General features: G+C 34.3%; 1 protein-coding gene across 8 annotated transcripts in view; it reads right to left on the reverse strand.

Moving 5' to 3' along the window:
* HDAC9 (histone deacetylase 9) overlaps positions 1–27214 on the reverse strand; it is an 856076-nt gene that overhangs the window by 180177 nt on the left and 648685 nt on the right. For all 8 annotated transcript variants that reach the window (XR_004384558.1, XR_004384557.1, XM_032873697.1 and 5 more), the window contains 4 exons: positions 18412–18467; positions 18080–18167; positions 12587–12706; positions 12152–12249 (listed from right to left, as the gene is read on the reverse strand). Coding sequence is in view for 6 of the 8 variants with exons in the window: in XM_032873697.1 (XP_032729588.1) it covers positions 12152–12249; positions 12587–12706; positions 18080–18167; positions 18412–18467 (362 nt within the window). In the remaining 2 variants the exon portion in view is untranslated. The remainder of the gene's footprint in view (positions 1–12151; positions 12250–12586; positions 12707–18079; positions 18168–18411; positions 18468–27214) is intronic.

Here is a 27214-nt window from a genome sequence, read left to right on the forward strand (position 1 = left end):
AATACCGTTGGAAATAGGGTCATAATGGAACCTTTGGAAATTTTTATACGTCTTCGTACTTCTGAAAGTGACAGTTTATAAACCAGGCAAATGTGTATACTGTTTCTGATGTAATTATGCCCTAATGGCCTTTCTCCTTTTGAAGTGATATAGTGTATAACAGGCTTACATTTTGTCAATAATCGTATTTCCTCAAATGTCAACATGATATCTAGCATCGGAATTTAATGAGATCATTTAAGTCCTAGAAATTATATCAAGGTATAGTGCCTTCGAGTTTTTTGCCTGAGGGTGGGTCACAGTCACAAAAACTAGTTTGGGAAGAAGACTAATCGAATTCTTGCTTGCTCTCTGTGGCAAGCAACAGCTAAAGAACACAATGAATTCTTTCCAGAACAAACTTCAGAGAAATCACTGAGTGATAATATGCTGCTGGTTCAGAAATGAAAATATTCAACAAGAATACCGAATTAAAAACTTTCCCCTAGACCTAATTTATATATAGTCACAGTGATCTGAGAATCTCAGTATGATACCTACCTTGCAACTGCATTGTGGGCAGGAGGACATTAAGAACTTCCTTATAGCTCTGACATGCACTAAAGCACATAAGATACCACCACGGCCCTCCTAACACATGGACTTCCCTGTCTCTGTGTTCCTCAGGCTTCATATGGCCACAAGCACAGAAGTGCATGACGCTCGAGGCTAGCATGGACCAAACACAAACAGAGACTGTAGACACAACATACAGACATCTTTCTTCCCCTCTACCCTGGGCACAGCCATACAGACTCACAGCTCTTCTAAGCCAATCCAGTCATGTTTTATTGGAGAAAAATAAAAATTCAGGGTTTTGTTTGTTGTTGTTGTTGTTCTTTTTGAAGTATTATAAGAAGAAATGTCGGCAGGCTCATTAGCTGCATCCAGTGTTCACTAATATACCTATGAAAAAGAACTATGGCACTGAACAGCGCTGTTTCTGTTGTTCTTAAAATGACACTTCGGTCTTATCCTAAATAATAGGCTTTTAATAAAAACATCCACCAAAGGCAAACAATTAAACAATACATAAAGCACCAGGGGGCAACCTCGTGGTTTAGTTACAGTCTGGAGTCATTCCAGAGGAGAACATGTGGGTATTTTACAAGGAACAATGCACTTTTCCAAAGTTATTATAAAACAACAAAATTTTAAATTGGGCCTCATAAGTCCTTCAACTTTGGTACAGGATTTCATGCTCAGCTCTGATAATGGGAGGAAATCTTTAAATAACTAATTTCTTTAACACCATGTTTAGAGAACTGTGTCAAACATGTTATACACAAAAATATACATACACACATATATATTTATGGCATATATGCATATACATGTCCATATACATACATTTATCTATATATAAAGCAATGATATATATGTATGTATACATGTATGTATATATAGCAAGTATTATTTATAATGCAATATTGATATAGATCACAGCCATTTTAGAAGACAGACAAAATATTTCTTAAGTTGTAAAAAAAAAAAGTTACACTAATAAACTACTAGGTGAGTCATCCTTCTTGCCAATTAATTAAATATTTTTCTCTTGGATTTTACATATAATTATTTGGTTTTTATCGACTGTCATAGCCTCAAAAAAAACAAACTAAGTGGAATATATTAACAAACTTGGCAGACTTCAGTTCTCTGAAAAATTCAGAATGTACTCAAACAATTTTTAACTAAATCAGTAAAATATGACATACACCAGATTTTATTATTTCTGAACCTGTCTTTTTCACCTGCTATAAATTATACTGGTGTAATTATATTTATTGGCAAGTAGGCATCACTTAATAATTTCTGCAATGTTATTTTCAATCTAGAAATCCTGCACTATAAAAGGAAATTAACAGTATCAGAAACTCACACAAAGGAGAAACTTGGATGCATAGCAAAGTCAGGGGACTGATGTGGTAACTTTAACATCTAAGAGACTTTTTCTGAAACTGAAAGCAGAGGGTCAAGTGACCAACTTTCTTTCTGTTACAAAACTTTTAAATTATAAATTCATGTCCACTCCATTTTTGTTCTGGATTGCAAATAAACTCCTCTTTACTATTTTGCCTTTGACTACTATTCAAGTAAAAATGTTCATTTGTTTGTGAAATTCAGTCTGTTACAGTAACTCCAATATGGCTTTAATTTCAAGAAGTTATGAACCAACAAAAAATACACATCCTAGGTAACACAGTATTTTGTTTTCAAGTATAGCAATATGTATCTTTAATAGGTCAGATAATGTATAGATGCTCTTTTCTTGATGGACTTTCCCACAACTGACCTGGTATGTAAAATATCTCCAAATTGAAATTTAGGTGGATTTAAAATTCTGCTAAGATTGAAAGGTGACTCAATCATCCATTGTACCTCTTCTCCTACTCACTTTTTAAATTGCAAAATATAATGGCACTATATCATGGAAATGTATATGCAAAACATAATGGAAGTTTAAAGGCAAGAAGGTTATTTTGTTAAGGCTTGCCCATTAGAAGTTATGTAGTTCATAAACCCACTGCCCTCCAAAAGGCTTCACAACAGCAATGCTGCTCTTCAGAGTAGATGTTTAGACAACCAGTCCCAAGACTGTGGTGCCCACAAGAAAGATGGGCAGATCTGTAACAGATACAAGGAAAAGTCCTCACCCTCTAGAAGAGTGCCAGAGAAGTTTAAATGTCTGCATAAATGAGAACAGATGTTCATTTACAAGCTTCATCTACATGACATCAAATCATTGGGATGAAGTCTGGAAAACTGAGTCTATCATCCAGATGTCTGATGTCAGGCAAAGACTTGGACTACTTTCTGAAAGTCCTACCTACCAGAAAATGGTGTAAACTTCAGCCCTGAACCTTAAAAGTAGTATCTGAACAGATTTTCTGTGAACAGAAGTTTCCCAAAGATGATTTCTCTACCTGGAAAGGTTAATAAGTGAATTTTTATTAGTCAACATTATATTTATCTCATTCTCAAAAAATGAACTATAAATTCACATTTATGGTATATTAAAAATTTTATCTCTTCTTTCATATTTAGTATCTCAAAAAATTTAGTTATAGCAAACTTTAGGTATAAAATCATGGAAATGAAGGGGTATTATTCAGTTTTAAGAAAACACATCTAAGGGAAGCCTGAGTGGCTCAACTGGTTAAGCAGCTGCCTTTGGCTCTGGTCATGATGGTCATGATCCCAGGGCCCTGGAATGGAGTCCCATACTGGGCTCCTTGCTCAGCAGAGAGCGTGGTTCTCTCTCTGCCTGCCCTTCCCCTTTTTATGCTTTCTCTTGCTATTTCTCTCTCTCTGACAAATAAATAAAATCTAAAAAAAAAAAAAAAAGAAAGAAAAGAAAACACCCAAAGGCATTGAAATTTGGTTAACAAATAGCTGTCCAATGAAATATAGAATAAGTCACTTCTATTTGGTTTTATCTTACCAGTAAATGAAGCATAATCTTAAATATTCACTAAAATTGTGAAAAAGTATGACTCCAGAGTTTATACTTTTATAATAATTAAATGCATAATTCCATTTTTACAAAATGATTTACTTATGCTAATTGCTAACTCAGAATTGATCTGAGTTGTTCAACAGTGCAAAAGATCTGGCTTAAAAAGCTCCATGATATTTCATGGAAAGCTTTCATCTTTTGATATCTCTGAGTATTACACATATGTTGAAAGGATTCTGTGCAAGGCAAGAGTTTTATAATCCATTGTTCCATCTTGAAAATAAAAACAGGTCATTTCTAGTCACGCAAATTGCTGTCTTTCTTAGAACGGCTAGGGAAAAGATTTAATTGCACATAGCTACTCTTAATTAGTCCTTATTATTTGGAAAACTGTACCATTGTTACACAAATGTTACACAAATTCCTGGAAATTTTTGACTTTAAAATTTCTAAGTCAGAAGGGAAAAATGTTGTCTTAAAATTTTTACAGTGAATCTGACCTTTTAAAATAATAGTAAAAACTATGTTGTAGCATTTGAACCACTTTAAATAGTTCTTCATTGCAGATAATATAATTCACCTTTCAAAACTTCAAGCACCTCAAGATACTTCCTGGGCTTTTTACCTGAGCTCTATACTGTCTAATAATATCATATCTCTTTGATGCTCAGCTCAAAAATGAAGTTTGGAAGTTTTCTAAGGAAGACAGGTGTGCATAAGATCACTTTACTCCCAGGGTCAAAGAGCAGAATTCTAAGGGTATCTAGAGACACACACCTATAGAAATTGTAATTTTTTTGATGAAAATTGGTACAATATGTTGCACAGATGAAAGAGAAAAAAAGTATTGTTAAACTATACTTGTTGTTAAAACTAAAGAGCAGATAGAAGTGACAGCTTTCTAAAACTTATTCTTATGGATCTTTTTCTCCTGACCTGTTCTGATAAAAATTCTCAAAACATTTCTACATGCTGAATAGAAAGAAAAGAATCTGGACAATGAGTAAAACTGTTGATCACACCAGCAATAAATTCATATGCATTGCTCTCCATTGAAATAAAATACCAGTAGATGAAAATCATTACTGCTTTGTTCCCAAGATTGATTGACAAGTTTGGATTTGAAGCCCACATCTTCTTTATTAGCCAAGTCTTTTAGAAAGAGAAAATGTGGGCTTGATTTGTGAGCTATGATAAATGGTCTGGGAAAGATGGTAGTAGGGCCAATTTGATATGTACAGTATTTCATATTGGCAAATTGCTTCAAGAAATTCTACCCTCTTCCCCAAAATGTCTTCAACATCCTTAGGAAAATACATACTATCATGAGCGTAATATATGTGGTTGTCACTAACAATTGAGAATCCATCCAAGACTGGGAAACATCAACCACAGCTCTTATAGACAAAATAAGACCCCAAATCATTTTGCAGTATTGAGTATGATTTTTAGATGACAACAAATCATTATTTATTTCAAAATTGAATCTAAAAGTTCATTTATCACTCTATATTCCATTAAATTTTTATTTGGTATTTCTCCGGTTCAATTATATGCTTACTTCAAAAAAATCTAAATGTATACATAAAAAGAAAATATTTATTTTAACAAAGAAGGGGAAAATATATTTCCCATTGTAAATAGTTTGGTTTCAAAAGGAAGAAAAATATATGGGTTTCATTTGATAGTCTCCCTTATTATTTCAGATGAGGTAGGAGAGCACAACGAGAAGTGGCTTGGGAGTTATATGATACAAGGGTAGTGAAAATCTAGGGCTTATTTTCAATTTTAAAATAGTGCTGCCAATTTATATGTCCAAATGAGACATTCGATAGATTAAATGCATTTGCAAAGAATTTTTCACTACATTATTGTTTTGTCACTCCTACTATTGAAAGAGGAACTATAGTTTTAGAGCTTAGGGCCAAAGGAGTCTGTCTCCACATTCACACTTGTTGCCACTGAGTCCCTGATCATCATTTACCAGCTGTGCAACATCAGGAAACCACTGAAACTCAAAAGGGGCTTGGTATCCTCATGTACCAATTGTAAGCACTCAGCTCAACTATTTGTAAAGATGAAAAGAAATGAGCTACTAGCAAATATTAAGTCTTCAGGGAATGGTCTATATTACTATGCTATTATTATCATTATGTTGTTACTTTTATGATGATATTACTTTCCCTTTTCTTAGCATTAAATTATATTAAAATATAAATAACAGACATAAAAATACTTACTTAGTTGTTATTACCAACAGAAGAGAACATATTTATTATGATCTCATCTCATTTCTTCTTTTTTTTTTTTTAAGATTTTATTTATCTAAATAAATCTCTACACCCAATGTGGGGCTTGAATTCACAATCCCAAGATCAAGAGTCTCATGCTCTACAAATTGAGCTGGTTAAGCACCCCTCATTCCATTTCTCAGACAAGATTTAGCAACCTCTTTTTCAATCTCTTGCATATGACAAGAATATTTAGACGCCAATGATCTAAAATTTATTAAAATATTAATGATATATTTGTTAAAATAATGAAAAGAGAAAATAAAATATTGTACTTATTAATGTGCCCTGACCAAAATTATCTCCAATCATTCCATGGTAAACTAGACCTGCTGATTAGCTAACGAACACTTGCTCTACAAATAATGACAATAAAGGGCTCAGTTCTTTGCTTTCAAGCTAAATGTATATTCTTCATTTGCCACAAGTGGGGTAGGAATCATGGAAAGCCATGGCTCCTACTTTTTTATTTTATTTTTTTTAAAGAATTTATTTATTTATCTGACAGAGAAAGACACAGGGAGAGAGGGAGTACAAGCAGTGGGAGTGGGAGAGGGAGAAGCAGGTTTCCTGCCGAGCAGGGAGCCCAATGTGGGGCTTGATACCTGGACCCTGGGATCATGACCTGAACCAAAGGCAGATGCTTAACAACTGAGCCACCCAGGTGCCTCCATGGTTCCTATTTTAAAGATGCTACATCTAGAAGAGAATCTAGTTTGATGAACTGAGAATAATTATGCTATCTGGCCATGCTTCCAGTCAGTATTGTTTTAATGGATTTTCAATTTGCTTTTATCATTAAACAGGTATGAACCAAAGATAGGTGAAAAAGATACAGGCTATAAGGATGGTGTATGTAGTCAAGTGATTGGACTGCTTTGATGATGTAACAAATATGTAACAAATTTTTAAACATTCTACTTTTGTTATGTGGTTGAAGTATTTTAGTAAAGGCTACATTTGCAAGTACAAATATTTTGATTAGCGATACTTCGTAAGTCAATAAAGAAAAAATAGTTTATAAAAACATAACAAAAATTTCGACTAGATATATATTTTCTAGATTAGAAAACTCACTCAAATCCCCTTTTTTACTTGGCATACTAACAGTCCCAGAGAGATAGAGTCATTCAGAGTTTTCCCCTGAGGTAAATATTCCTGAATAACTGGTATTTACAGATCCTTTGCCTTTTGGAAATCTTCACCATCAATACATTAATTATGGTACTAAAGACTATAACACACTGGCCTGGAGAGTTGTTATTTTTTAAAAGATTTTATTAATTTATTTTGAGAAAGAGAGAGAATGCTTGCATGCAGGAGCTGCAGGGGAGGAACAGAGGAAGAGGGAGAAGCAAGTTCCCTACTGAACAAGGAGCCCTAAAGTGCTGCTACTAGATCCCAGAACTCTAGGGTCATGACCTATGCCCTAAGCCAAAAGCAGACACTTAGCCAACTGAGCCACCCAGGCGACCCAAGAGTTGTTATTTTTTGAATCACAACTTGTTTGAATCTAAGGAACTCATACCAATAGTTCTATCCCACTCTTTTAACTAGTTGTCATAGTGTGCCATATGAGTCATTTATTATTTCAACAAAGGCTTCTGAATTTAAGGGGTTTGTATTTTATTTTTTAAATTAAAAAGCCACAAAGGGATTGTCATTCATTCATTCATTGGATAAAACAGGCAAATTTCAAGAACTGCTAGCATCTTACTTCCACACTAGAAATTGCTACTGATTTTTCTAAACACTCAAAGATGTTGTCCTCATTAGATTTAATTAGAAGCATGAGCTATTGTCTCCCGTCCACTATGAACTATTTAAGTGCTTTTATATAAATGATCACTCCAACATTTGCAGAACCCTTAAAAAATTAATCTTTAGAAAAAAATGGTATGACCAGTGCTCATCTAGTCACTACGGATGAGACAGAACAATTGGAACTATATATATATACACTTATAATGTCATATATCTTCTCTTCATTCAATATTTTTGTTGAATACCTTCAAAATATACATATGTATATTTCACTTCACTTCAAAATATACATATGAATATGTGTGTGTGTGTATATAAATATATATATATATGTATATATATATATATATATATATATATGGTTTTTTAAGAGAGGGAGTGTGCACGAACAGGGGGAGGAGTAGAGGGAGACAGGGAGAGAGAGAAACTTAAGCAGGCTCCACACCCATCATGAAGCCTGATGTAGAGCTCCATCACGACCCTGAGATCATGACTTGAGCCAAAATCAAGAGTCAGATGCTTAACTGACTGAGCCACTCAGGTTCCCCTGGAAACAATATTTTGAAGTGACTGAAACAGAGAGTGCTTAGCAGGCATTCGACAAAATATTTATTGAATAAAGAGAAGATGTCTGACATTTTAAGCAAATGAATGGGTGTTCAAAGTTCCTTGTAAAGTTCTCTAAGGGCCAAGAGAGAGTTAGGTTTCAGACTTTTGCTAGGCTCACTTAATACCAGGGGTTTCCAATGACACTGTAACCAGTATCATTCCTTCTTTCTTTGACTCATTCATTTATTCTTTGATTTATTCAGCCAATATTACTGAACAGCTCCTTTTTTGCCATGCTGTGTACTAAACATTTGTGACTTAGACTTGGGGTGAAGGTCCTACATTTTGGTAAAAGTTCACTGTGCTTTATCACTCTTCAGTCTTTTAAATCGTGAATAGTAGAAAAGAGCAGCAATGTGGTGTGACAGATTTTAGAGACATAAACTGAGTTCCCACCGTGGCCTTTACAATTAGAAGTTCTGTGCCTTATACAAAGCACTTAAGAATTAGCTATAATGTTTATAAAATTTCTAATCTAAGACTTGGCATGTAAGAACATAAGACCTCAAGCAAAATGTAATTATTTTATAAAATGGTAGGCTTGGTGGCAGGAAGGAAGGAGACCACCAGGACTCCCTCCCCACCTTCCTTTATTTAATTATTTATTTATTTTAGATTTTATTTATTTGACAGAGAGAGAGAGAGAGAGAGAGAGAGCACAAGCAGGAGGAGTAGCATGCAGGCACGCAGAGTGAGAAGGAGAAGCAGGCTCCCTGCTGAGCAAGGAGACTGATGCAAGACTCTCTCCCAGGACCTGGGATCATGACCTGAGCTGAAGGCAGATGCTTAACCACCTGAGCCACCCAGGTGCCCCTAAAATTGTAGCCTTGGAATACCTTTTAGTTCCACATAAAAGATATTTGACATTACTGAACATTTTAAAAACTCAAGAAAAATCTTAAATACATCCTGCAGTAATTTGGGGGATAATTTATAGCAAACATGAAAACTTTCTGTTTGCCTGCAATAGTCTTTTTGCTACAGAAAAAATACATAATAGAAACAAGAATAATATACATGACAAATGTAGGCTGGTAAAATAAGCAGCCTCCTTATATCCCCCTATAGCTTCAGAGAGAGAGGATTTCCCTTCAAAGATACTTATCCCAGTCCAAAGAAAAGGCACCATTTACTTTTCCCACCATCTCCATATTGTACACCCACAAAAGATGCCAAAAAGATCTCCAGTTTTAATACTGGTAAACAAGGTAAATACATGATATTACAAAGCATATGCTTATAAGGTAATACTACATCAAAAATTATATTGGAGTATATTTCACTAAAGCCCCAGATTAGAAAGGAATTTATATATTCCCATTCTTTGCCAACAAAAGTTTATGGAATATGATCTCTATTCCTGCCAGGCAATCCCACCCTTATGCTCTTAAGCCAAGAGAGCAAGATCATTTCATGACTAAATGCTTTTCACAGTCTATTCTCTCTTTCTATTATGAGTACCCCCCACTCCAATTCCTTTACCCCTTGGAAACCCCCACTCATCCTTGAAAGTACAGTCTGAACAACACTTCATGAAACCCTTCAGGAAGAGTTCATCATTTTATCCTCTCTGTGTCTAATCATACCCATTTTCTAGAACAGTGAGTATCACTTCTTTTATGATTCTTGAGAGCAAGTCAGCTCAAAATTCCAAGTGCTTATCACTGTGCCTGGAATACAATCTGTGGTATGAATCTTTTTGAATGGATGACTTACTTTCTTGATTCCTCTATGAGAAGCTCCCAAGTACTTCTAGTCATACAAGTTGAACAGCAAACACAGTATAGTTCAAAATTAATTATTATGGTTTAAATCTGGTTCTTAAATAACTATGAACATTAAAAGATGCAGTTTTACATTTCTGTAGTCTAGCTAAATAATATTGCCTCCTCTAACTAAGCTTAGAAATGGTGACTGCACTGGAAACTATAGAAAAGTTTGCTAATAGAAAGTGTCCACATTCAGGCAAAAGGAAGGTACCAATCTTGAGGATATTAAGTCATTTTCAGGAGCCCTTATTCACTCAAGAAACAATAACATATACTTAATATAAGTTAATATGTTACAATATATGTTATATAATATATGTTATAATATGTTATATGTTAATATATACTTTATTATAATTAATATTAATACTTATTTAATTATTTAATAAAATTGTTGTGTTCAAAGGGGTTCTTTGTAAACATTCTTACCCATCATTCACTTTGTGATGTGAGAACAAGTAGTACAAAATATAAATTCTCCTTCCCTGCTGGGTATGCATAATTCATTTTTAAGTAAAGCCATAGTACCCCAAATAGTATTATGATAATAAAAAACTAAGAATTCTGTATTATAGATCAGTGGTATATAATCATTTGTTATAGGAAGATTGAGAACTTAATGTTTCAAGCAAGTAATCAAGTTAATTTGGTCAACAAATAAATTCATATGTGATATAATAGACTTTAGTCTATTATCCCATTAGAGTTCCTCTAAGATACGAATAACATTTAAGTTGCAAATATAGGTAAACAGAATTTATAATAATGAAACTCTCTTAATATTTATTATTTATTATTATTTCTTAATAATAATGAAAGTCTCTTAATGCAGTTTTTTTTAGTTTTATTGTAAATTAACCTAAAATATCTTCACAGACAACACAAGTCTTTAAGTAAAGTTATTTCAGCTATTTTTTCTATAAATAGTGTATATATTGAATAAAAATATATATGTTTTCAAAGTAAAAATCTAGAATGTGTGTAGAATTTTCCTTAATATCCCAAAACCAAACCAAATATATTTGCTTTCAACGTATTTTCTTGAAAAAAGTGATTTTCTATCATTTTTCCTAGGCCTGTTTTCAAATGCAAAATGACTCTCAAATGAGAAATTTAAGTATGCATTATATATAGGACAGCAGAAACTCACCCACACTTCACTTACTGAAAAATCTCCCTATTATTTCCTTACATTTCAAATGTATTGGCAATAGGATATTCCCCCTTGGGAACTTATAAATGATAAATTTAAAAATAATGTTTTTAAGGTTTCTTATGTAGTTGTTTGTTTTTGCTTTCAACTAAACAAAGCACCCCAAAATCATGCATTACCAATGGGTTAAAATCTCCTAAAATCTTGCCAGTGGGTATGTATTAACACAATCTGATATTTCTCTGTAAAACAGTCCTTTCCAAGGACTGAAAATATTTTTTTTAACTCTAGACAATAAAGTATGCCTTTTTCTAAAAAAAAAATTCAATATTCAAAAAGAAAGTTTTTGATTTGTTGCATTTCTTGCTTAATTTTAAAAGTTCTTTGTTTAGAAGGACCAAGTAGCAAAATACACTATATATATAAATATACATTTAAATTACTCCCTGCATTTTGTACAGAAACTGAAAACAACTAATTAATCAGTTGATGTTTAATGTGAGAGGTAAATTATTTTATGAAAGAGAAAAGTCACTTACTCTACCATGAAATGAGATGCCTAAGCTAACATTCCAAAAGTGAGCTAGCTCTGCAGAACCAAGAATATTGAGTGGTGCTATGTGAAAAATGAAATCTGTAGTCCAGTGAAGTTTGGGAAGTGCCTGTTCGACAAAGTTATGTGGATAATGAAGGCCTTATCAGAGCATCTAATATGCTAATGCCCATTCTAAATGACAATATTGCTAGAATAGGCACAAGTTTCCAGAATTACTTAATAAATTTTTTTCCCTTCTCTTTCGGCAGAGAGGGCATAGCATGCCTGGGCCATTGTCCAATATACCTGTACAACTACAAGTAGGCCTTGATGTACCTTTTTTCTTACACATATTCTTTATGTGGCTTTGGAGCTATATTCAGGTCCCAAAAGAAAATGTTTTTTGAACATTTAATGGAATGGCTCCTTTAGCCACTTTCCCTTGTTTAAAACTTACATGTCTCTTTTACATTTGGTGTCATTTCAATGGACATTTCTTTTCTAATTTGCTAGTTTCAAAAAAGAAGTACCAACCTGAATGCTTCAAGGTACTCTACATCTCCCATGGGGGGATCAAGGCCACCTGTCCAGGCAATATTTATATTGTATCCTTCCCCAAGCCCTGTTCCAACCTAGAAAGAAAAAACACAAAAACCAAACAAACAGAAAGCCCCACAACACAGTGGGTAGAGGAGGGTGCAGGGAAGAAAGCAAAAAGAGAGGAAAACAAACACATGTGAGCTCTTGGAATAAACATCAAACAACATGTCAAATCAGCCCAACCTTGCTTGACGGCCAGTGCTCTGGGTTATGCACTTGTTCTGCACTGGTTCTTGGTCCCATGGGACAACTCAGTAATCTCGTGTAATTTAAGACACCAGCAAAGGACAAGAAAATTAGGGGTAATCATGCAATGCAATTACCTGAAAGATAAAAATAAAAGTGGGGCTCTAAAGAAATAAACCGAACCTCATTTGGGGCTCCGCTGCCAGGGAAAAAGTTCCCTTCATCATAGCGATGGAGTGAAATATACAGGATGCTGGGGTCAGCATAAAAGGCCTGCTGTGTACCATTTCCATGGTGAACATCCTACAAGGAAAAGAAAACAGATGACAAATACAGTCATGTTAACTGCGTTGAGACAACTTTTCTTATTTCTAGTTCCCTTTCTACCCCACCCTCCTTCTCATTTTCTGTCTTCTCACGATGTCCCTCCTTCTTTCTCCTGTTCAGCTTGCTTCCACACCACCCCCTTTACTTCCTGAACTTTCAGGCAAATTACCCTTTAATGCACTCATTTTTTAAACTGGCTTCTAAAAATCAGGAAACCACAGCGAACATGCCCTGGAGACTCCAGATGAGCAGTCACTGAGAAAGCCCAGTCCTTTGGTACAATTAGATATTTATACACCGGCCCTTTGTACTCTTAGCTTCAGTGATGGAATCTCGCATCCTGTTTTATGGAGGAATTTTATGACTTATTAACTGCCAACAGTTCATAACCCCTCAGGCTTAATTAACTAGCCTCATTGGCCTCTGAAGAAAGACTAATGTTTGAACTACAAACTAGTATTCTGCAGAAGGATCTATGGCTTACAGAGCATTTTCACAATTCTTGACAGAACACTAAACATACATGTATGCATTGATTTGCCAAGTCCCACCATTAAGGTCAAAGGCTTTGCAACCAGCTGAGTAAATTGGCCTTCTTGGAGCATTCAGTTCAGTTAGCAATCCCTCAGCAGTTAGAATTACTTCAAAAGAGACGCCAGATGCAAAAAGGAATTCATACTTTATTTTGGTAAAATTGTGATGGCAAGAGTTGAAGACACAGGAGCATGAGCTCATCAGCTATTAAATCACTTGGGCCACGCAAAAAGATGGCACAGAGCTTCATGCAAACTTGTCCAATCTACCTAATTTTGATATTCTATCATGGCTCTCTTCCTTAGCCTCCTTTCTTTTTTGTCCCCCCACCTCCATACCACCCATCCCTTCAAAAAAAAAATCCTGTATCATTAAAATGAATGAAAAACTTCTTAGGACATTTGTATATAATAATCATTTAACTCTTTGCAGTTATTTGCTGGTTCTGCTGTTTTATGATATAGACATATAATGGAATTGCTGAAATACGAAAAATAACTTGCTGGGTAAATTCATTGTTAGTTAATACGAAAAATAAAACTAATAATAGCATTTTAAAAAATGTCTTCACTGGAGGACCTCAAGTGTTAAGAAGCTCAAATAATATGTTTCCTAGTATCTCCTGAACAAAATAAAATAGAAATAAAATAAAATAGAAATTGAATCTATTTCTTACACTCAAGGCCAAACTTATAGCCATCATATGTTAATTTATACTTAATATTCATTACCTCTTTGATCCTGTTAGCAAATCTGTGAAGTAAGAGTGGTGGTCATCACTGCTCCTTACTGAGGTTTATATAACTTGTCTTCACCTCAATCTCTAGTCCAAAACTCCCTCACTAAATACCACCAAAGCCTCCCTTCATTGGATTCTGAAAGCCTGCATTGAACTTGTTATCCAGTGTAGACATACACTAATCATCCCCTCCTCTTACATTATACACATATCCAAAATCAGTTAAGGAAGCATAAAATATTGGGGAAGGTATGCAACCAGAAATTTGTTTTGGCTCAAGGCATACACATCAGGGGAAAAAAATAACTTACTGAAAATATTCTAATCCCTGGATTTCTGAATGATCAAATAAATAAATAAATAAAAGAAGGCAGAATAGCGAAACTATTTTCCTTTATCTGAACAAAAATGAAACAAACTCACGTCTTTTGAGTTTGCTACTAGATACCTAGAGGGTGGACAAATAAGAGACTATGAAAAACAACAAGGAAAGAATGTCTGCATTTTTACTACATGATAGAATTTTTAGTCAGCATTGTAAGAAAAATTTGCTCTGGCCCTTAATGGGTCTACACTTTGAAAACCAGAATAATGCCTTGATTACTTATATTTCTGTAGTGATGCTGTGATGGTTTATTTAAAAAGGTCAAATAAAAGATGATGAATTGTCTTAGATATAAAATCATTTATTTTTGAAAAACGTGTTGGGTACTCATCACATACACTTCTGAATAAGAAATATAATCTTGCCTACATTCTAATAAAGGTTCAACAGACATTATTCATTAAAATACATAAATCCATTCTGAAAATACTTGGATAATCTTTGATTTCATGTTCATATTCACAAAATATTTAGGAATAAAGGTAAACCTAAATATGCCTTTAGTTTTGGGCAACAATTTATAATGTAACCTTGAGAATACTTTTTTAGCTTTCTCTGCTGCAAAATATTCATAAAAAGTACTTACTATTCAGGTACGATCTCAGAATTTTCTCTCCATAACAACAAGTATATACTAAACTAATGTAAGAAAATTGTTGGTGACTGTGAGGAATTACTATGGTAATGAGATGAACTGAAACACTAAAGGACTCAAAACTGACCTTATTTCTAAAATATACTGGGAAATGCTGGAAAATCATTTCAATATTTTTATTGGTTAAAAATATACTGGGAAAATTTATTTTCTATAAGGATTAAGAGCCAATATATTCTCATTATAATGTTAAAAAAGCTTTAAATAAATCATCTATTTGACCAGCTACTTTATCACTTATAATTATTTAGTATAGGCACTTTTGACAATTATTAAATTTGGTGCTAAATTCATTGTTAAATGAATTTACCCAAAATCTAGGCCATGTGATGTGACTTTTTAATAAATTAAGTCTAAAAGGTATTATTTTCAACTGAAAGTCACATTGCATAAAGGCTACCTGATTCATACATGCAAATCCTACTTTCGGGGATGGTTCATACCCCAAACACAATGAAGAGTCTTTTGTGAGTTGAAAAGCAAGTGCACCTGCTCCCTTTCCTCACCAATCTGAATGTCTCTGGACTCTTCCCAGAAACAGAACTGGAATGAATAAGCTCCGCACATCAACCAGAATCATTCCTGCCCAAAATATTCAGTGCCCCTGAATTTGGCTGTGGCCCCAAATAAGAGGTGAATTAGAGCTCTGGCTCTCTATTTACTAGGCATGTAAAAATGCTGAAACTAGTTGTTGGACAATGGAGTAGCTTTGCCCTCTCTTGGCCCAAGAATCTGTGGAGCCAATTCACACTGATCAGCTAAAGTTAGTGACTTTGGGTATGCAGGAATTAAATTCTTTTGCCACTGAAGAACCTTCACTTCTCCTTTGCTAACTTGCAGAATAGACCTGTCAGCCAGGGAGAACGGATGTTTCTGCGCCACGTGGCATTTTAAAACTTCCTTCTCGGCAGCTGGAAGAAACAAGGGAATTTCCTCAAAGTATCCCTGCAGCTGCAGAATTTGGAAGACCTGAAAGTAAGAATATGCGGGCTGGTGGTGATCTCAGAGGCAACCCTTTGGACAGAACTTCATATATTTAGAGAATTTGAAACAAAAACTTCTCCTCTACTACAGCCTTCTGGGAAATCAGCATCCTTAATGATTGGATAACAGAGCAAATTTACAATCAAAGGCCGGTAAGCTTACAGGACACTCCTTGGAGCTTCCAACCAACTTATTTTATAAATCATATAGAATTATCTAATGCAGTCTTGTATTAATATATAAGAATATAAACATTACATATTTAACATAGATATATATTAAATATAAAAAAAACAATTTTACAGACAAATCTATCACAAGCAAGCCATTTTTGCTCCTAAGTCTATTGTATAATTCATTACTTTAGAGTTTGGTTATCACAAATGTGCTTTCAAAGAGACTCTTAACAATTATTATCTCCATAGAACCATAAAATGGTAGCAGAGTAGATTTCTTAGAAAGTAATACTAAAAGATTTCTAAGGATAGGACAGTTTACCAATCTCCTTCCTGCATAATTCTGACAAATTTAGAAAGCTTAGAAAAATTTCTCCACAATCCTTGGTCTTCATCTGCTATCCTTTCTCTAAGTTCTTGGCTTATGCTTCTAGCAGAAGTTATAGTACTAGGACTGTATTAAATTACTTTTTAAAATTACTATGTTAGAATCATACAAATCTATAAATACCAATTAATGAAAATGTCATTTTGTATGCACATGGGAATAGAGGTACTGATGTTCTCATTTTTATAAAATTTTAAGACCTTTAAAGACCTTGCTTTTGTAGTATATCTAGGCCTTCAACACATTTTTTTTAATGGTGAACTATGACCTAGAGTGAAACTCAGCCATATTTGGAAAATACATGGAAAGTTCTTAGCACCAAAGTGCTTGTGGGTAGCGACACTACAGTATGTGGAAAACATCCATTCCTACCAAGCATTAGAAATGGTTATCAGTCTTCCATTCCTTTTATCTTCTTTTCAACTCAACTAAGTATTTCTTCACATGGCTTTGTTCAGACTTTCTAAAACCCTTTAGTTTACTTGCTTAACTGAATCAGAGGGCTGGATGGTGAGGCCACGACTTCCCAATAAGATTTAATTATGAGTGCAGATATGAACAAGATTTAGACTATTAAGCCTTGCACTTCAAAAAAACTTTTAACATATTTTGCCTTTAAATCTTTTATCACCTGCAAAAATTAATTAAGTGCAGATGTAGCAGGTTCTCTTTGGATGCCAGGGTTCATTTCCTGTCTATGCTTTGTCAGACAACCTATTACACCTCCTCGTGAACTAGAGGCAAACCGAAAACGGGGCTCATAAATCACCAGTCAGCTCTCTTTCGCCCTTTCCTAGGTTGGCCTTTTTGTATGGGGCAGATCTCCAGCTCATTATTCATGAATATACTATAGACAACATGCCAAGTGTCATCTGCATTTAAACAAACCATTTGTTAAGCAAATTATAACTCTATTGTGTAAGAATGCATCATGTTAAAATGCAAGACTAATCTAATGCCTCTGACTTTTAATCACTCAGGGTTCCTGCCGGGAGTCATCCCAAACTGGCATACATGATCTCAGATCTTTTCAGAAAGAATGACATGCTGACTTGTTTTAATAATACCACTGTTGCACAACAAGCAACATGATTGCTAACCAGGGGAAATGGCCAATTGGTTACCAAAGCAACAGCATTCTTTCCAGCACATCTGACTATTAAAAGTCTATATTCTGTAGGGAAAAGTAAATTCAGGTTCTGTTGGGTTATTTTAACTGTGGAAGTATCAATTCATTTAAGGATCATAAAAGTTGCCCTGATCTGCGCCTTCTTCTCATTAAATTGCAGTTAACACCATGAAAGTGAAACGTGAATGTTTATGGTTTCAGAACTGCAATCTTGAATTTAATGAGTTTCCACATTCAAAGGAAACACACCCGTCAGTTGTTTGCAAGTGCTAAAAGCAGGACAACCTAACAGAGAAATACAAATACACTCCCTTTTATCTAGAGTCACTGAAAATGCAGCTCTGGCCAGGAATACATACCAGATCTACAATCAATATCTTGCTTATATTTAGTTGGTCTCTCAAGTATTTGGCGGTAATTGCAACTGAATTAAAAAAGCAGAACCCCCTGTGGAATAGAGAAGAACAGAGAAATAAGAAAGCAAATCAGCCAGGAAAACCATTATAAATAATGTTCAGAGCATTTTTTAAAATGCTATATGATCTCTGAAGCCATAAATCTGCTTCTGGGAGTACCTTGCAAGATTTTTCAGTCCATCTGCTAACAATTAGAGGCTTCAGAGACATGCACAGGGCAGGTGACCGCCAGGAACCGTGGTGCTTAGAGATGGGCAACAGTCCCTGGTACTTACATGGCTGTGGATTCTTCAGCATGATGGCCTGGGGGCCTTACAACAGCAAACCCATTCTGTAAAAATAAGACAGGTTTTCAATGCTCAGATATGGGAGGATTGCCTGGATCTCCATGTATTACAGAGCATCAGGTGTGAACAAAAAAATTCAAGTCTCTAAGAGGCCTTCAGAGCTTCTTTTCTTGACCCCACTGCCTTTTCTGAGAATGAACAGAAACAATATATATGATAACATTTTATCAGATCACGTCTCAAAAAGAAGGCTCCTACAGAGCAAGGGGGAAGAACAGGGATTCAGGAGTTGTACCTAGCTGGCAAATATATATATATCAGCTGTTATACTAGCATGATTCATTCTCAAGAACAACTTCTTATTTTATGAAAACAACATCCTACAGAGGAAGAAGAAATTCACTTTGGTGCAGGTTTGGGTTAAAATTTGGAAAGACCAGGGAAGATCCAAAGTGAAAATTCTTTAGCTGGATTCTCTTAATGGTTATTTCCACTCCATTGTCCAAAATGATAAATTTATACTCACACACTCACATACACACAAAAGAAACACAGAAAGGTGAAAAAGAGAACAATGGAAGGCCCATATTTCTTCCAGTCTATAAATTTAGCTTGGATGACTGCCAAGACTTGCAACTTTATTGGATTCCCTAAGTCAATTTTTAGCCCATGTTCTGGAATTTTATAAAGAATTCCAGGGCTGAGTAGCAATCAGATCTATCCATGATCAAGGAATGCCTTAACCCCCAGATTAGTTGGAATGCATCACGGAAAGCTGAAGTAACTCCAGCATGAAGGCAAGGAACTATAAATCCTTATAAAGCCAGCATGCTCAGAAAAGTTGGGTTGCTTGACATGAAAAAAAATCATTCATCAGATGGTTCACACCACCTTTCACTTAACTCCTAAGATCAAGATTCAAGTAACATACACAAAGATATTTCTTTAACATAGAAACCTAAAACTTTTGAAATAATTTTAATATACCCCAGGAGTATTTTTTCCCACATCTTACTACAAGCATAAAGATAATATCAAGAAAAAGAATCTATTCCCTAGGACTTTAAATATAAATAAATTTTTCTAGGATGTTATGGTAACCAACATACAATGATTAATTTGTTAACACATTTTGATGAGCATATACATAATGATAATCTCAGAAGCAAACTAGAAGTCAAATAACACAATACCAATTTTAAATGTGGGAATGGTGATAAACATATTTCCTATAACAGTTCTTAAGATACTATCCTTCTGGCAATAAAAGACTAATATGAGAGAAACTATTTAAGGAACCACACAAGACCAAAGAGACTGAAATTTTAAGATTGAAGAGTGACACTTTAGTGTGCTATAGGAATTCTGAGGATAGATTATTAAGTAAAGATTATGATAGGTGCAATATATCTTACTAGGAAGGCAACAGGATGAAATAAATATAATACAAGGCAATATAATTAGCATGTAATGAATTTCTGTAATTGGATTCATAATACTAATGATCTTTTACAATTCAATTAAAACAAATATGCTTTAAAAAAAACTACTATGTTTTACAGGGAAAGGGCATGGAGAGACAATACAAAGAAGAAAAAATTCCAGTGATCAATAACTATAAGAAAAAATATTCAACGAAATCAGTAATTAAACAAAAGTAGATGAAAATCCTAATGGAAAAACACTTTTCCACCCAGGAAATTGGATTTTTTTTTTCAATACTCTATGCTAACAATGCAACGGAACTTCATAACTCACAAATGTTGCCCAGGAGAAGATAATTTATTAAAGCATTCCTGGAAAATAATCCATCTCTATATATATTTAGAGCCTTTAAAAAACATTTACCATTTCAATTACTAATATACTTAAAGGATTTTTGCCTTTAAAAAACATTTACCCTTTCAATTACTAATATACTTAAAGGATTTTTTGCCCTATAAGTGTTACTATGCTTGTAGGCAAGCATTTATATAAAAGATGTTTTGTTTACAATAGGAAAAATGGAAATTACGTAAGTTAGCTAATACTAGGAGAATGTGTAAGTGAATTATGGTAAATCTATACCATGGAATATTAGTCAGCCATTAAAATTTTGTTATTATAAATACTGAGTAGAATAGAAAGAAATCAACTTTGGAAGTATTAGTGTTAAAAAATAACAGACACATTATGACATCGCTGAGTGGTAGTATTGCATGGTTATTTTAAATTTATAATTTCATATTTTTGAAAATGGTTTTATAATAAACACTAATTATTTCATAATGAAAATGTAACACAAAGAGAAAGTTGAAACACACATTTGAATTGGTCTTACAGAAAGAGCTGTGGTCATAAAGGTAGAGAAAAATTTTAAAGGATATTCTGGGCAGGAGGGAAAAGTATGACATGGCTTGGACGAAAGGATTTTAGAAAGTATTATTTACGAATTTTATACTGTATACCAAATGGAATTTAAACAATAACTTTAAAAAATAAATAATTTATTTAAAAAAAATCAACCTGAATAGAAATCATGTTAAGGAACAACATGGAAGTAAAATCACATAAATAATTAGCTAGTTTATAGAGGGAAAAAAGTCAAATAGTATTTGATTTCTATTTTTCTCCTCTCTCTTACAGCCAAATTCCTTGAGAAAGGAGTGTGCCTTTCACTTTATAATTTTCCAAAGTAACCTCCACCATTCTGCTAAACTGCTTCTAAAACTGCTTCATCTGGGGTTGAAAATTATCTTCTTGCAATAACAAATCTTTTCCAGGTCATTATGATTATGATCCGCCCAAAGCTTCCACTGTGCTCTCATTAATGGCAAACACCCCTACATTTTCCCTGTCTTTTCTGAGTACGCCCCCCTTTCCACAGCCAAAGCCTTGAAGGGGGCTGCTTCTACCACAGTCTGCTCAAGTGGTAGCTGCTTCCTCTCTCACACCATGCAAGCCTGCATTCATAAAAGACGGAACTGGTGTACTCCTTGTGTCTCACTGATGCTTTGAAAGCCCCTCCACAATACTTTCTTGTAAGAAAGGATTAGATCACACCCAGAGAGAAAAGATAAACACAGTAAGATAACTGAGACTGAGTCCTCAAGCAGTCTAACTCCTTTTGCTTCCTGTTACACTAGAGGAAATGTTAGTCCTCCTAAGATCAATTTTATCACCTGCAGTTAGGATCCCATCCCCTCCTACTTTTCCACCATCATTTACGTTACGTTTTTCTCACTGACATACTAAATTCATATTAAAATTCCAAATTATATATATATTTCATTCAGATTTAAATAAGCTCATTTTCATCATCTTGAAAATAAAAAATATACACATATATCAAAATACAGATATATACATATGTACAATACACTATGTGCCTCTATCCTTAATCCCACTGATCCCTCCAATTTCTACACTTTTCTTCCCCTTTAGCAAGCAAAATTCTTGAAATGGTGGTCTACCTTGCTGTCTCTTTTGGCCTCACCTCTGCCTCAATCAATAACCTATCTCTAATTTATCTTCCACTTTCTTAGTTCATTAAAGAAGTTTTTACTAAGGTCACCAATGGCCTCCATGTCACGAATTTCAAAGATCTTTTCATGCTCTCAGACTATGGGACCCCTTGTCAACTTTAAACACTCTGGGCTACATCTTCGTTTTAAAAACACTCTAAAAAAAATTAAAAAATAAAAATAAAAATAAAAATAAAAACACTCTCTTCTCTTGGTTTCTGTGATTTCATGCTCCACTGGTTTATTTATCTCTTTCCACTTCCTAATCAGTCTCCCTTGAATACTCTTACTCCTCAGCTTGCTCATCAAATATTAAAATTATTCATGACCCAGTCTTAGACTTCTCTTTCTCTTCTTTCCACACTTGCTTCCGAGGCAATGCCATCACTCTTATGGATTCAATTACCACTCATCATCAGATACTTCACAGATTTCTATTTCTAAGATAAGCCCTCCACTGAGCACTGGACCAAAATTATTAACCCACCTACTCAATATCTTCACTTAAATATTCACTTGGAAGTTCACTTCAAATTTAATATATCCAAAATCAAACTTCTGATCTTCTCCCAGCCTTCTCTAACTTACCAATGATTCATCCAGTGGCTCACGTCAGAGACCCAGGAGTTATCCTTAATGGCTCCCTCTCCCTAACCTTCCTCCATTTCATTTTATTTTATTTATTTATTTATTTTTTCATGACCAATTCCTGTTGATCGGATTCTAAATATCACTCAAATCCATCTACTTAAGTCTACATCCACTCCTTGAGTATTTTGCCTTTTGAAGTTCTGCTTTTCACTCTATTATTCCTCCAGTAATTATTCTTAGTGATTTCAATACCATACATACAGACACTTCCTTCAATATCTTGATATTTCAGTTCTGATTCCTTATCTTCAATGACTGTCTTCCACTTACAGTTATATTCCTAGACCTTGCCATTATCAGTAAGACATCTATTCCATAATGTCAAACATCCTATTCTCTTACTATCCTATTTTCCAGTTAATGCCCCAACTACAACCAAGACTTCCAATTCATTGACCTTATTGAAATTTTGCTATCCATCACTCATCCCTATCACCATATTCCTTCCCTCCTTATCTGGTTAGACTTCAGGGTCCATCACTGTATTCACTTCCTTGCATATACTTTCAGATATCTTGTACTTTTCTCCCCCCAATATACTCCCCTGGTATATTAGTGCACTCAGGCTACTATAACAAAGTACCACAGGCTGGGTGACTTCAACAACAAAAATTTACTTTTCTAGTTCTGGAGGCTGAGATTAAGGTCCAAAGTTGAGATTAAGGTCTGGCAGAGTTGGGTTTGTGTTAAAAGCACTCTTCTCAGCCTGCAAATATCTGTCTTTTTCCTAGGGTCTTTATATGGCCTTTCTTCTGAGTGTATACACACAAGGCTAGGGAATGAGAGAATTCTAGTATCTCGTCCCCTTTTTATAAGAGCATTAGTCCTATCAGATTAGGGTCATACCCCTATGACTTCTTGTCACCTTTATCACCTCCTCCCAGACCAAAGTTCTTCAAATACAGTCACATTAGGAGTTAGAGCTTCAACATTATAAATTTTGGGGGCACAAATATCCAGCCCATAAATACTTCTAGTCACTTTGCCCCTTTCTTCCTTTAACACATTCCCCTGGTAAAATTACAAAACTAATTAAATATAACTCACATCTGCTCTCTTCCTGCAATTAAGCCTATATAAAAGCGACATAACTGGTCTTCCTCCGAAGTCATGATTACAAACCTCAGATAGGCTATTCAAGATGCCCAGCAATCGTCCCACATTCCTTAGACAATTAACTCTCTATTTTAGGAGAGTTATTTCTACTTTCTTCTCTTCAAATCTCCATTAACCCCTGCTCATTTTTCCCCCTTTGCTGATGACCTAGCTTCTTATTTCAACTAAAAAATAGAAGCAATTAGAATAAAATTTCCTCATCTTTCCATAATCAGAGCTAACCATCTACTCCTACCAGTCCTTGATCCTAAGAGCAATTAATTCCCTGTGTACTTAATCCCACTGTCTCTTACCCATTCAAAAACACCTCACCTATACTTTTCCCTTTCCCCCTGTAATCATTTGTTTCCTATATTGGATTGTTGCCTTGACAATAAAAAACATACATAAAAGCCTTTCATCTTAATAAAAACAAAATAAACAAGGCAAAGTGACAAATAATAGCATTATACTGTAATGCTATCATGTACTATATAATATATAAAATAATGCAAATACAAATGTGATAAACAATAAACTCTAATATTTTATTACTTATTTAATCCTAACATCATCTGAGGGCAGATAATATTATCCTCATTTCACGAATGACAAAATCAAAGCACAAAAAGATTAAAGAACTTGCTCAAGGTTCATAGCAGCAAGTGAGAGGGCTGGGATTCCACCCTAGATGGTCTAGGACCTAAAAAAAAGCATTTAAGACTAGCCACACTGTACAACCTGGCTTTGCTTACCTCTTCAGCTTCATCTTGCACTACCATCCACTTTCTTTTCTCCACTCCAGCCACAGTGGCCTTTTGGTTCCTCTAGGGTGCCTGTTTTCCTAGCCACAGGCCTTTGCACAGGTTCCTACTTCATAATGGAATTCCTTATATTTCTATACCCTCTCCCTTTACCTGGACAACAGCTCCTCATCTGCATATTTCACCTCCATTATCTCCTGCAGAGAAACCATCCCTGAGCCCCTGCAGGTCAGCATCAAGATCTTCTATAATACGTACTTAGCAATCTGCCAACCCTTGTTTCTGAGAACTCCTCTTAGTTTATGATGACATAACCTCTTAGTGTGATTATTTGTTTTTATTATTTTCAATTATTGTGACTTATATAATTAATGTCACATCTATACTCCCCATAGTGGGTTCACCCCTTTATGACTTGGCTCACCATTTTATCACCTAGACTTACATAGTGCCTGGCACATAGCCAGTGGTCAGTAAAGAATGATAAAATACATTTGTGAATAGATACTACTCTGGCTCTTATCACTCTGGCGATTCCTTTGATTTGCTCTTGGCTGTAAGTTCTCCATTATCTCAAAGGTCCCAACTTCTGCATCCCAGCTTTTTGTGGGAGTTCGCCTATTAGAAACACATAAAATACTCTCTGTTCCTTACAATTAATGGAGACTTTTGATTTGATCAACTATAGTGGAAAAATGTTTCAGATGAAATGATTATTCTTACAGAAATGTCTGACTTTCTCAGTGGATTCTGAATGGAATTTGTTTTGTATTTTTCTGTACTATTGTCTGACATAATGGTTTATTATATGGGATACCACTCGAACCAGTGTTTCCCTTGGCTCAAGAATATATATATATATATATATATATATATATATATATATATATCTTCAATGAATACTTTTCAATGAGCCTTTTTAATCATCAATTTACTGTATATTCCAAAACACTCAATAATCTACTAGCTTATATAACTATAAGAAAACCTATATACAATAAAGGACTCAGAGGCTCAGTTTATTATTTTCTCATTTAATGCTAATAATAATAATTTTCATTTTGTGAAAAAAAAATTTTCTCAAACCTTGAGGTTTGTATGATGTTTTCACTTCATCTAATTTTTTGAGCATCTCAGAATGTAGTAGTAAAACCTACCTATCCATATAATTTTGAATTTCTACTTTACTTCATAAAAAAACTCCCTGCTTTACATTTTATTCAAAGTTATGAAAAAGTCCTTAATCTAAGCAAATGAATGTTAAAGAACTTTTCTGTGATTTTATATCAATTTAAGGGCAATGTAATTTTTGCCTTAATAATCTGATTTTTTAAATCTCTTTTCTTTAAGTTTTAAATTCTTTTCAGTCATGAACATTACTAATCATAGAGCTTTGGCAGTATTTTAGCATCACTAACAGTAACAATGTTTCCAGGGTGTTCTCACAACCATATATTTGTTGCGGTTGTTGTTATCTAGATCAGTATTATGGATGTTTCCCCTTGGTTCAAGAGGAGGATGTGTTCTCTGATGTCATCATATGGGGAAATGCAGGAGACTATTTGCTTCCCATACACAGCCATGGAAAGGGAATCTAGGACATTGTCTATATGTAAAAATGGATTTGAATGAGAGGGAAAGGAATCCAATCATTCTAGACTATAGTCTACTTCTGTAACTCGTGAAATTTTCTTTTTCTGGTTAAATTTACCAAAATGTCAAACTTCACATATTCTTTATATGCATAGTAAAACCCTCACTGGCAAGTAAAGGGCTGGGAGTAAACAAATCACTAGAACCACTTTAAAGGTTTTTTTTTTGTTTTGTTTTGTTTTTTTAACCTCACCTAAAGTAAAATTCTTCTACATAAGCTACGAAGTTCAAATTCTTCTACATAAGCTCAGATAGCCATGGCACATATGGAACTGAAAATCTGGAGTGTAAAACAATCTGATCATTTTATTAGTTGCATTCATTAAGATGGTCTCATGCATAGGAGAAATGTGTATTTTCATTTTGCTAACATCCCCAAGTATGTATTCAATGGATAGTAAGGAACTACTACTAATTCCAACCTCTGTAGAGTAATTTTGGTTTCAGAAATCATGGAAAATAAAGGCCTAATCACCACTGACAGGAGTAACATAAAAGTCAACAACACGTTGTATAATAGAATTAGCCAATACATACAGAATCCAAAAGAGAAAAGCAAAGATTCATACACATTCAAAAATATTAAGCAATGATCTGGACTTAAACCACATAATAGACAGTAGTCCTGTTAGCAACTTAATAATTCTGATTTACTCTTTATAAAAACATAACTGCAGTACATAGTACTACAGTTCTCTGTGATAACTAATAAACTGACAAGAGATTGTGTTTCTTTGTTAAAAGTAGTTTAATCAGGTATTAGATCTTTACTTAATCTTTAACTCTATTCTGGGACACTATAAGAACAAAATCAAAGAAATCTGTCCTGCTTAGAAAAATGTTTTACATATAATGTGACTGCGTACTATCCAAAGACTAATTGAGCATGTCAAACCAGCTGACTGAATTCTGTTTTTAAAATTTCTCTTTTAGTGCACTGCTAGTTTAGAACTCAGTAACTACCTCCCAATGTCTAAATATTAACACTAAAGTGTTTCTAAGTGTACTTATGCATCAATCCTCACTGAAATACTATGTATCAAAACCAAGCACAGCATGGAAAAACTCTACAGCATGTATTTCCAAATAAAGATGTGATGGTTGAATTATTGCTTCTAATATAGT

Source organism: Lontra canadensis, unplaced genomic scaffold, assembly GCF_010015895.1.
Source record: "Lontra canadensis isolate GAN:19392208 unplaced genomic scaffold, GSC_riverotter_1.0 scaffold2, whole genome shotgun sequence".
Classification (NCBI taxonomy): Eukaryota; Metazoa; Chordata; class Mammalia; order Carnivora; family Mustelidae; genus Lontra; species Lontra canadensis.